General features: G+C 40.3%; 1 protein-coding gene across 5 annotated transcripts in view; it reads left to right on the forward strand.

The window, feature by feature from the left end:
* LOC139766057 (cobalamin trafficking protein CblD) overlaps positions 1–12,913 on the forward strand; it is a 204,282-nt gene that overhangs the window by 46,871 nt on the left and 144,498 nt on the right. For all 5 annotated transcript variants that reach the window (XM_071694206.1, XM_071694205.1, XM_071694207.1 and 2 more), the window contains exons 2-3: positions 12,208–12,313; positions 12,547–12,691. In XM_071694206.1, coding sequence (XP_071550307.1) covers positions 12,302–12,313; positions 12,547–12,691 — 157 coding nt within the window. In that variant the 5' untranslated portion in view covers positions 12,208–12,301. The remainder of the gene's footprint in view (positions 1–12,207; positions 12,314–12,546; positions 12,692–12,913) is intronic.

The following is a 12,913-nucleotide window of genomic DNA, read 5'->3' on the forward strand; positions in this document are numbered from 1 at the left end:
GGGAGACAGTGACAAAGCAAAAAATATATATATATATATATATATATATATATATATATATATATATATATATATATATATATATATATATATATATGTTCTGGAAGGAGGTAAATAAAGTGCGTAAGACAAGGGAGCAAATGGGAACTTCAGTGAAGGGCGCAAATGGGGAGGTGATAACTAGTAGTGGTGATGTGAGAAGGAGATGGAGTGAGTATTTTGAAGGTTTGTTGAATGTGTTTGATGATAGAGTGGCAGATGTCGGGTGTTTTGGTCGAGGTGGTGTGCAAAGTGCGAGGGTTAGGGAAAATTAGTTGGTAAACAGAGAAGAGGTAGTAAAAGCTTTGCGGAAGATGAAAGCCGGCAAGGCAGCAGGTTTAGATGGTATTGCAGTGGAATTTATTAAAAAAGGGGGTGACTGTATTGTTGACTGGTTGGTAAGGTTATTTAATGTATGTATGACTCATGGTGAGGTACCTGAGGATTGGCGGAATGCGTGCATAGTGCCATTGTACAAAGGCAAAGGGGATAAGAGTGAGTGCTCAAATTACAGAGGTATAAGTTTGTTGAGTATTCCTGGCAAATTATATGGGAGGGTATTGATTGAGAGGGTGAAGCCATGTACAGAGCATCAGATTGGGGAAGAGCAGTGTGGTTTCATAAGTGGTAGAGGATGTGTGGATCAGGTGTTTGCTTTGAAGAATGTATGTGAGAAATACTTAGAAAAGCAAATGGATTTGTATGTAGCATTTATGGATCTGGAGAAGGCATATGATAGAGTTGATAGAGATGCTCTGTGGAAGGTATTAAGAATATATGGTGTGGGAGGCAAGTTGTTAGAAGCAGTGAAAAGTTTTTATCGAGGATGTAAGGCATGTGTACGTGTAGGAAGAGAGGAAAGTGATTGGTTCTCAGTGAATGTAGGTTTGCGGCAGGGGTGTGTGATGTCTCCATGGTTGTTTAATTTGTTTATGGATGGGGTTGTTAGGGAGGTGAAATGCAAGAGTCTTGGAAAGAGGGGCAAGTATGAAGTCTGTTGGGGATGAGAGAGCTTGGGAAGTGAGTCAGTTGTTGTTCGCTGATGATACAGCGCTGGTGGCTGATTCATGTGAGAAACTGCAGAAGCTGGTGACTGAGTTTGGTAAAGTGTGTGAAGAAGAAAGTTAAGAGTAAATGTGAATAAGAGCAAGGTTATTAGGTACAGTAGGGTTGAGGGTCAAGTCAATTGGGAGGTGAGTTTGAATGGAGAAAAACTGGAGGAAGTGAAGTGTTTTAGATATCTGGGAGTGGATCTGTCAGCGGATGGAACCATGGAAGCGGAAGTGGATCATAGGGTGGGGGAGGGGGCGAAAATTCTGGGAGCCTTGAAGAATGTGTGGAAGTCGAGAACATTATCTCGGAAAGCAAAAATGGGTCTGTTTGAAGGAATAGTGGTTCCAACAATGTTGTATGGTTGCGAGGCGTGGACTATGGATAGAGTTGTGTGCAGGAGAATGGATGTGCTGGAAATGAGATGTTTGAGGACAATGTGTGGTGTGAGGTGGTTTGGTCGAGTAAGTAACGTAAGGGTAAGAGAGATGTGTGGAAATAAAAAGAGCGTGGTTGAGAGAGCAGAAGAGGGTGTTTTGAAATGGTTTGGTCACATGGAGAGAATGAGTGAGGAAAGATTGACCAAGAGGATATATGTGTCGGAGGTGGAGGGAACGAGGAGAAGAGGGAGACCAAATTGGAGGTGGAAAGATGGAGTGAAAAAGATTTTGTGTGATCGGGGCCTGAACATGCAGGAGGGTGAAAGGAGGGCAAAGAATAGAGTGAATTGGAGCGATGTGGTATACCGGGGTTGACGTGCTGTCAGTGGATTGAATCAAGGCATGTGTATGGGGGTGGGTTGGGCCATTTCTTTCGTCTGTTTCCTTGTGCTACCTCGCAAACGCGGGAGACAGCGACAAAGCAAAAAAAAAAAAAAAAAAAATATATATATATATATATATATATATATATATATACATGTGCATGTAGGTGGGTTGGGCCCTTCTTTTGTCTGTTTCCTTGCGCCTCGCTAACGCGGGAGACAGTGACAAAGTATGATAAATAAGATAAATATTTCTTTTTTGATATTAGATAAGGCAAAAGTGGTGAGAATTATATATACCAGAGAAACTTTTGGGTTAATTACTGTAGAAGTATGTTGAATACTTGAAAGAATCATTAGAATATTTTAAAAAATTCACTTAAACTTCCCAAGCAGATGAGTTATTGTAAGAATATACCAACATTAGTATGGTCTGGGTGATTCATTTGCTTACTCTCGGATTGGAACAAGCTTTGGTTATAGAATGATTTTCTTTTGTAAAGCTATTTTAATGTGTAGAGCAGGCTTACTCAGTACAATTGTCATAAGCCACATATGGCTAATTGGTGACAGGTTTGTGGCAAGTTAAAGGTCTCTGTTGTAGACTTCTCTTTGCCTTTTTCATAAATGTTTCCTTAGTTAATTTTTATTGCTGATGTTTTTTTAATGAAGTTACAATCCTGTTTTATTTTCTATTACTCCACTACGTGTATGAAGGTTCACTGGTGGTCCAAACACATATTTTGAAGAGTTCTTTACAAAATAATTTGTAAATTTAGTGTTGATTGTAATTAGTTTAACCCATTAAGTGCTGGCCAGGGCAAAAAAAGATGTCATTAGAATGAGTAAAAAATGCAAAATTTGAAATATTACAAAAGATGTTTAGAGCCTCAGCCATCTAAAACCAGCAGTGTTGGGCATTTAAATCTTGGCATGCTGTCACCAGATAAACTCAGCATGTACTCAGCAGCCCAGAAGGGTGGGGGCCCATTGGAATTGTGCCACATGGGAATACATAAGAAGGACAGAAAACAGGAGACCTTATGAAGTCCATAACGAGATCATCTGTGAAAAAAGAATGGTAAAATGAATTGCTTAAAGGTTTGAGCTAATTAGAGTTGTGGGTAATTGATTTATGTATATCTATTATACTTAATTGCTGTTTCCTGCATTAGCAAGGTATCACCAGGAAACAGATGAAGAATTGCCCATCCACTCATATACACACATATGCACATAAATGCCCAAACACGCACATATAGATACATATACATAACATATACCTACACATACACAGCCATATACATACATATACACATGTATTCTATATTTGTTTATTATACTTTGTCGCTGTCTCCCGCGTTAGCGAGGTAGCGCAAGGAAACAGATGAAAGAATGGTCCAACCCACCCACATACACATGTATATACATACATGTCCACATACGCACATATACATACCTATATATCTTAACGTATACATATATATACTCACACAAACATATACATATATACACATGTACATAATTCATACTGTCTGCCCTTATTCATTCCTGTTGCCACCCCGCCACACATGAAATAACAACCCCCGCCCCCCGCATGTGCACGAGGTAGCGCTAGGAAAAGACAACAAAGGCCACATTCGGTCACACTCATTCTCAAGCTGTCATGTATAATGCACCAAAACTCAGCTCCCTTTCCACATCCAGGCCCCACCAAACTTTCCATGGTTTACCTCAGACACTTCACATGCCCTGGTTCAATCCATTGACACTACGTCGACCCCGGTATACCACATCGTTCCAATTTACTCTATTCCTTGCATGCCTTTCACCCTCCTGCATGTTCAGGCCCCGATCACTCAAAATCTTTTTCACTCCATCTTTCCACCTCCAATTTGGTCTCCCACTTCTCGTTCCCTCCACCTCTGACACATATATCCTCTTTGTCAATCGTTCTTCACTCATTCTCTCCATGTGACCAAACCACTTCAAAACACCCTCTTCTGCTCTCTCAATCACACTTTTTTGTTACCACACATCTCTCTTACCCTTTCATTACTTACTTGATCAAACCACCTCACACCACATATTGGCCTTAAACATCTCATTTCCAACACATCCACCCTCCTCCACACAACTCTATCTATAGCCCACGCCTCGCAACTGTATGATATTGTTGGAACCACTATTCCTTCAAACATACCCATTTTTGCTTTCCAAGATAATGTTCTCAACTTCCACACATTCTTCAATGCTCCCAGAACTTTTGCCCCTCCCCCACCCTATGATTCACTTCTGCTTCCATGGTTCCATCCACTGCCAAATCCACTCCCAGATATCTAAAACACTTCACTTCCTCCAGTTTTTCTCCAGTCAAACTTACCTCCCAATTGACTTGTCCCTCAAACCTACTGTACCTAATAACCTTGCTCTTATTCACATTTACTCTCAGCTTTCTTCTTTCACACACTTTACCAAACTCAGTCACCAGCTTCTTCAGTTTCTTACATGAATCAGCCACTAGTGCTGTATCATCAGCAAACAACAATTGACTCATTTCCCAAGCTCTCTCTCATCTGCAACAGACTGCATACTTGCCCCTCTTTCCAAAACTCTTGCATTCACCTCCCTAACAACCCCATCCATAAACAAATTAAAAAACCATGGAGACATCATGCACCCCTGGCGCAAACCAACATTCAATGAGAACCAATCACTTTCCTCTCTTCCTACATGTACACATGCCTTGCATCCTTGATAAAAACTTTTCACTGCTTCTAACAACTTGCCTCCCACACCATATATATTCTTAATACCTTCCACAGAGCATCTCTATCAACTGTATCGTATGCCTTCTCCAGATCCATAAATGCTACATACAAATCCATTTGCTTTTCTAAGTATTTCTTTCATACATTCTTCAAAGCAAACACCTGATCCACACATCCTCTACCACTTCTGAAACCACACTGCTCTTCCCCAATCTGATGCTCTGTACATGCCTTCACCCTCTCAATCAATACCCTCCCATATAATTTACCAGGAATACTCAACAAACTTATACCTCTGTAATTTGAGCTCTCACTTTTATCCCCTCCTTGTATTTTAACTTTCTAAAGGGGGAAACAGAAGAAGGAGTCACGCAGGAGGTGCTCATCCTCCTTGAAGGCTCAGATTGGGGTGTCTAAATGTGTGTGGATGAAACCAAGATGAGAAAATAAGGAGAGATAGGTAGTATGTTTGAGGAAAGGAACCTGGATGTTTTGGCTCTGAGTGAAACAAAGCTCAAGGGTAAAGGGGAAGAGTGGTTTGGGAATGTCTTGGGAGTAAAGTCAGGGGTTAGTGAGAGGACAAGAGCAAGGGAAGGAGTAGCACTACTCCTGAACCAGGAGTTGTGGGAGTATGTGATAGAGTGTAAGAAAGTAAATTCTAGATTGATATGGGTAAAACTGAAAGTTGATGGAGAGAGATGGGTGATTATTGGTGCATATGCACCTGCGCATGAGGAGAAAGATCATGAGAGGCAAGTGTTTTGGGAGCGGCTGAATGAGTGTGTTAGTGGTTTTGATGCACAAGACTGGGTTATAGTGATGGGTGATTTGAATGCAAAGGTGAGTAGTGTGGCAGTTGAGGGAATAATTGGTATACATGGAGTGTTCAGTGTTGTAAATGGAAATGGTGAAGAGCTTGTAGATTTATGTGCTGAAAAAGGACTGGTGATTGGGAATACCTGGTTTAAAAAGCGAGATATACATAAGTATACGTACGTAAGTATGAGAGATGGCCAGAGAGCGTTATTGGATTACGTGTTAATGATAGACGCACGAAAGAGAGACTTTTGGATGTTAATGTGCCTAGAGGTGCAACTGGAGGGATGTCTGATCATTATCTTGTGGAGGTGAAGGTGAAGATTTGTGGGGGTTTTCAGAAAAAGAAGAGAGAATGTTGGGGTGAAGAGAGTGGTGAGAGTAAGTGAGCTTGGGAAGGAGACTTGTATGAGGAAGTACCCGGGAGAGACTGAATACAGAATGGAAAAAGGGGAGAACAAAGGAGGTAAGGGGAGTGGGGGAGGAATGGGATGTATTTAGGGAAGCAGTGATGGCTTGCGCAAAAGATGCTTGTGGCATGAGAAATGTGGGAGGTGGGTTGATTAGAAAAGGTAGTGAGTGGTGGAATGAAGAAGTAAGATTATTAGTGAAAGAGAAGAGAGAGGCATTTGGACGATTTTTGCAGGGAAAAAATGCAAATGATTGGGAGATGTATAAAAGAAAGATGCAGGAGGTCAAGAGAAAGGTGCAAGAGGTGAAAAAGAGGGCAAATGAGAGTTGGGGTGAGAGAGTATCATTAAATTTCAGGGAGAATAAAAAGATGTTCTGGAAGAAGGTAAATAAAGTGTGTAAGGCAAGGGAACAAATGGGAACTTCAGTGAAGGGGGCTAATGGGGAGGTGATAACAAGTAGTGGTAATGTGAGAAGGAGATGGAGTGAGTATTTTGAAGGTTTGTTGAATGTGTTTGATGATAGAGTGGCAGATATAGGGTGTTTTGGTCGAGGTGGTGTGCCAAGTGAGAGGGTTAGGGAAAATGATTTGGTAAATAGAGAAGAGGTAGTAAAAGCTTTACGGAAGATGAAAGCCGGCAAGGCAGCAGGTTTGGATGGTATTGCAGTGGAATTTATTAAAAAAGGGGGTGACTGTATTGTTGACTGGTTGGTAAGGTTATTTAATGTATGTATGATTCATGGCGAGGTGCCTGAGGATTGGCAGAATGCTTGCATAGTGCCATTGTACAAAGGCAAAGGGGATAAGAGTGAGTGCTCAAATTACAGAGGTATAAGTCTGTTGAGTATTCCTGGTAAATTATATGGGAGGGTATTGATTGAGAGGGTGAAGGCGTGTACAGAGCATAAGATTGGGGAAGAGCAGTGTGGTTTCAGAAGTGGTAGAGGATGTGTGGATCAGGTGTTTGCTTTGAAGAATGTATGTGAGAAATACTTAGAAAAGCAAATGGATTTGTATGTAGCATTTATGGATCTGGAGAAGGCATATGATAGAGTTGATAGAGATGCTCTGTGGAAGGTTTTAAGCATATATGGTGTGGGAGGCAAGTTGTTAAAAGCAGTGAAAAGTTTTTATCTAAGGTGTAAGGCATGTGTACGTGTAGTAAGAGAGGAAAGTGATTGGTTCTCAGTGAATGTAGGTTTGCGGCAGGGGTGTTTGATGTCTCCGTGGTTGTTTAATTTGTTTATGGATGGGGTTGTTAGGGAGGTGAATGCAAGGGTTTTGGAAAGAGGGGCAAGTATGCAGTCTGTTGTGGATGAGAGAGCTTGGGAAGTGAGTCAGTTGTTGTTCGCTGATGATACAGCGCTGGTGGCTGATTCATGTAAGAAACTGCAGAAGCTGGTGACTGAGTTTGGTAAAGTGTGTGAAAGAAGAAAGTTAAGAGTAAATGTGAATAAGAGCAAGGTTATTAGGTACAGTAGGGTTGAGGGTCAAGTCAATTGGGAGGTGAGTTTGAATTGAGAAAAACTGGAGGAAGTAAAGTGTTTTAGATATCTGGGAGTGGATCTGGCAGCGGATGGAACCATGGAAGCGGAAGTGAATCATAGGGTGGGGGAGGGGGCAAAAATTCTGGGAGCCTTGAAGAATGTGTGGAAGTCGAGAACATTATCTCGGAAAGCAAAAATGGGTATGTTTGAAGGAATAGTGGTTCCAACAATGTTGTATGGTTGCGAGGCGTGGGCTATGGATAGAGTTGTGCGCAGGAGGGTGGATGTGTTGGAAATGAGATGTTTGAGGACAATATGTGGTGTGAGGTGGTTTGATCGAGTAAGTAATGTAAGGGTAAGAGAGATGTGTGGAAATAAAAAGAGTGTGGTTGAGAGAGCAGAAGAGGGTGTTTTGAAATGGTTTGGCCACATGGAGAGAATGAGTGAGGAAAGATTGACCAAGAGGATATATGTGTCAGAGGTGGAGGGAATGATGAGAAGTGGTAGACCAAATTGGAGGTGGAAAGATGGAGTGAAAAAGATTTTGAGTGATCGGGGCCTGAACATGCAGGAGGGTGAAAGGCGTGCAAGGAATAGAGTGAATTGGAACGATGTTGTATACCGGGGTCGACGTGCTGTCAATGGATTGAACCAGGGCATGTGAAGTGTCGGGGTAAACCATGGAAAGTTGTGTGGGGCCTGGATGTGGAAAGGGAGCTGTGGTTTCGGTGCATTATTACATGACAGCTAGAGACTGAGTGTGAACGAATGATGCCCTTTTTTGTCTTTTCCTAGCGCTACCTCACACACATGAGGGGGGAGGGGGTTGTTATTCCATGTGTGGCGAGGTGGCGATGGGAACAAATAAAGGCAGACAGTACGAATTATGTACATGTGTATATATGTATATGTCTGTGTGTGTATATGTATGTGTACATTGAGATGTATAGGTATGTATATTTGCGTGTGTGGACGTGTTTTTATATACATGTGTATGTGTGCAGGTCGGGCCATTCTTTCGTCTGTTTCCTTGCGCTACCTCGCTAACGCGGGAGACAGCGACAAAGCAAAATAATAAAAATAATAAACGTATGTAAGTAGGATAGATGGCCAGAGAGCGTTATTGGATTACGTGTTAATTGATAGGCATGCAAAAGAGAGACTTTTGGATGTTAATGTGCTGAGAGGTGCAACTGGAGGGATGTCTGATCATTATCTTGTGGAGGCAAAGGTGAAGATTTGTACAGGTTTTCAGAAAAGAGAGATTGTTGGGGTGAAGAGAGTGGTGAGAGTAAGTGAGCTTGGGAAGGAGACTTGTGTTAGGAAGTACCAGGAGAGACTGAGTACAGAATGGAAAAAGGTGAGAACAAAGGACATAAGAGGAGAGGAGGAGGAATGGGATGTATTTAGGGAATCAGTGTTGGCTTGCGCAAAAGATGCTTGTGGCATGAGAAGCATGGGAGGTGGGCAGATTAGGAAGGGTAGTGAGTGGTGGGATGAAGAAGTAAGATTATTAGTGAAAGAGAAAAGAGAGGCATTTGGATGATTTTTGCTGGGAAATAATACAAACGACTGGGAGATGTATAAAAGAAAGAGGCAGGAGGTCAAGAGAAAGGTGCAAGAGGTGAAAAAGAGGGCAAATGAGAGTTGGGGTGAGAGAGTATCATTAGATATTTGAATGAATAAAAAGATGTTTTTGAAGGAGGTAAATAAAGTGCATAAGACAAGGGAACAAATGGGAACATCAGTGAAGGGGGCTAATAGGGGGGTGATAACAAGTAGTGGTGATGTGAGAAGGAGATTGAGTGAGTATTTTGAAAGTTTGTTGAATGTGTTTGATGATTAGAGTGGCAGATATAGGGTGTTTTGGTCGAGGTGGTGTGCAAAGTGAGAGGGTTAGGGAGAATGATTTGGTAAAGAGAGAAGAGGTAGTAAAAGCTTTGCAGAAGATGAAAGCCGACAAGGTAGGGGGTTGGGATGATATTGCAGTGAAATTTATTAAAAAAGGGGATGACTGTATTGTTGACTGGTTGGTAAGGTTATTTAATGTATGTATGATTCACGGTGAGGTGCCTGAGGATTGGCGGAATGCTTGCATATACACATGTACATTTTCACATTTGCTTGCCTTCATCGCTTCCTGTCACTGCCCTGCCACACAGGAAATAGCATCGCTACTCCATGCTTCAGTGAAGTAGCACCAGTGAAAACAGACAAAAAGACCGCATTTGTTCACTCTCAATCTGTATCTGCCGCATGTAATGCACCAAAACCACAGCTCCCTATCCACATCCAGGCCCCATAGGTTTACTTCAGATGCTTCACATGCCCTGGTTCAGTTCATTTGACAGCACATTGACCCAGGTATACCACATCGTTCCAATTAACTCTATTCCTTGCACACCTCTCGCCCTCCTGTATATTCAGGCCCTGATATCACTCAATCCTTCCACCTCCAATTTGGCCTCCTGCTTCTCCTTGTTCCCTTCACGTCTGACACAAATATCCTCTTGTCAGTCTTTCCACACTCATTCTCTTCATATGTCCATGCCATTTCAACACACCCTCTTCTCTCTCAACCACACTCTTTTTATTTCCACACATCTCTCTTAACCTTTCATTACTTACTCGATCAAACCACCTCACATCGCATATTGTCCTCAAACATTTCATTTCCAACACATCCACCCTCCTCCATACAACTCTATTTATAGCCCATACCCCACAACCATATAACATTATTGGAACTACTATTTATTATGACATACCCATTTTTGCTCTCCGAGATCTCTCCTTCCACATTCTTCTTTGCTCCCAGAACCTTCACCCCCTCCCCCATCCTGTGACTCACTTCCACTTTCATGGTTCCAACCGCTGCTAAGTCCACTCCCAGATATCTAAAACACTTCACTTCCTCCAACTTTTCCATTCAAACTTGCCTCCTAATCGACTTGTCTCTCAACCCTACTGAACCTAATAACCTTGCTCTTATCCACATTTTCTCTGAACTTTCTCCTTTCACACACTTTTCCAAACTCAGTCACCAATCTCTGCAGTTTCTTGCTGGAATCAGCCACTAGAGCTGTATGAAACATGGGCAGGAAATTAAAAGACATACATATGCCCTTCACTCAGTTGTAAAGTATGTTCATAGAGATACAGCTGCAGTTGGACATGAGCAGCTAGTCAGGATTTGATTCTCAACATTCAGAATGTTGAAACATTTAGAATTAGATCTTGACTAGCAGCTCGTAGCTCATTGCCACTGTACTACTTATCTGTGAGAATCAATGATATTCATGTGTATGATATCCACCCACCTTGGTGATATATGGGTAATTGTGAGACTTGAGGAATTCTCTTTGGTCTTTGGCTAATTGTTTATGGATGACATGAGGCATACATATTTGCATTCAGAAAATATTGACTTATAGAAACATAATTGGGAAATTTGAAGACATATATATGTCCTCAGGACTTTCCCAGTAGAATGTATATTTACACCCACAGCACAAAAGGTATAAAAACCTGAATCTCAAAAATTACCCTTGAATAACCCTTAAGTAGGAATTAGGCCTTGTATTTGCCACAGGTATTTTTCCATATCTCAGGTGCATTGTGAACTACATCTGCTTTAGTTAAATATTTTATTTGATTATTTAGACATACCCACAACTTTGCAGATGATTCTGATTCATGTAATCTCTACTATGCCATGAGTGATTAATGTATGACGAATTTGTGATTTGTCTTCGTGAACATTGCTGTCTTTTTGAGTAGTTTTATCAAAACAGAATTTAGTGGTGAGTGTTTTTCCTGAGAACCAACTTCTGCTGAAAATGAGTGTCTCGGTCACTTTTTGTACCTGCCCAACATGAGTGTTCCAGTCACATTATGGACCTCTTCACTTTAAATTTTAGTCATTATATTTACATCAGTGACACTTATTTTTCATGCTCAAAATTCTTCAGACTGCAGCAGTACAATCCTTAACATTTTTCACACTAAATGTGTAAACTTTGCCTTTGCAGATTTTCAGTATTGTCTCTTCATTCACAGTTTAAGTCGAACTGTAAATTGCTTAATACTTGCAATGAATTTTAATGCTCTTATTTTTCTTATGTACCTAGTATTTGATAGGAAGGAATGAAGGCATTCTCTTTGATCTCTAACATTTAATGGCATTTTGATATTTATAACAAGGAACTTTGTCATTGAGTCATTTGGTATATATTTAACTTTCATAACAACACAGTAACTCCTTAAAGCAATTGTCATGAAAAAAGTAATTTTGCAGATGAATGGACTGTGTGATTTGATAGGTAAAAGAAAGATAACACAGATATATATATGAATAAGAATGTGACTCAAAGAGTGTAATGTGTTGCAGTTAATTTCTGACTTAGTGGTAATCTCAAGTAGATTTTGGTGTTTCCTTCCACAGGTAGAAATGGTTGTTAAATTGTTTTCCACCTTGTTATGTAAAGATTATTGCTTAATGGTGCTTGTTTTTGAAACTTACAGTTAGCATTGTGCTTATGTGAAGTTTTATTTTCTGGATATTTTGTTATATGGCATATTTTCCTTGAGAATGGACAAGTTTTTCTCAAAACAGTCAAATACGTATTTTGAGGGCTGTCTGTATTTTGAGTGGAGTGTGAATTACATAGACAAAAACAGTACAATGGGAATTGCTGTTTTGTTTTCATTTTGCAGTTATTTTCCTATTAGATGTATTTTCTTTTTTATATATCTAGAATTTTATATTATCTGGATTTTTTTTTATCTATTTTCCCAAAATCACATAGGAAATTTATCTGACCAAGTTGTAATTTTCCTTCTTGTAGCATGTGACTGTCTTATCCACAGAGTTCATCAGCCATAAAGGAAAGTGCCATCACCTGCTTGTTTGCAGAGGAGTGAAATCTTTTCCTTCTGAAGCACAAAGTCTTCTCATTTAGTTATGGCAGCAAGGGTAAGCTGTGAAGATAATCACTTGATATTTTTTTTTTGATTCAGTGCATATTGATAGTAATTGAAATATTAGTAATGATCATAAAATTTTATGATGAACACTGTTTTTGTAAATGAATGAACTTGCTTATAAGTATTTATTGCTTTTATAGAAGAATGATTATATTATTTGATGTAAATATCAGATTTTAAATTCATTGGTAAGATTTTATGTTATTGCTTCTTATATTGCAGCTGCTATGCTCTAAAGAACGAATAGTTGTAGTTTATGCCCGAAACTTACAATCACTTTGTGCTGGAAAAAGGGCGTTTTCAGGCCAAGGACGCAACAATTCAAATGAAACCGCCCCTCCACCTGATGTTAAGGAAGTCTCAGGAGGTATGAGATCAATATATGTATATCCATTTGCAATGAATTTTAAAACAAAATACTGTAAAGGTGCATCGCCAAAACAGACAGTAATCTAGCTGGAGCTCATTGGGTATGAGACAAAAGCAGTGAAAGGGAGATACTTAACTTGAAGGAGAGGCTTTTTAAGTATTTAGACATGTGAGAGGGATGGGTGCTATTACTGTAATGGACAATGGTATGATTGAGGGT

The sequence above is a fragment of the Panulirus ornatus genome, chromosome 56 (assembly GCF_036320965.1).
Source record: "Panulirus ornatus isolate Po-2019 chromosome 56, ASM3632096v1, whole genome shotgun sequence".
Lineage (NCBI taxonomy): Eukaryota > Metazoa > Arthropoda > Malacostraca > Decapoda > Palinuridae > Panulirus > Panulirus ornatus.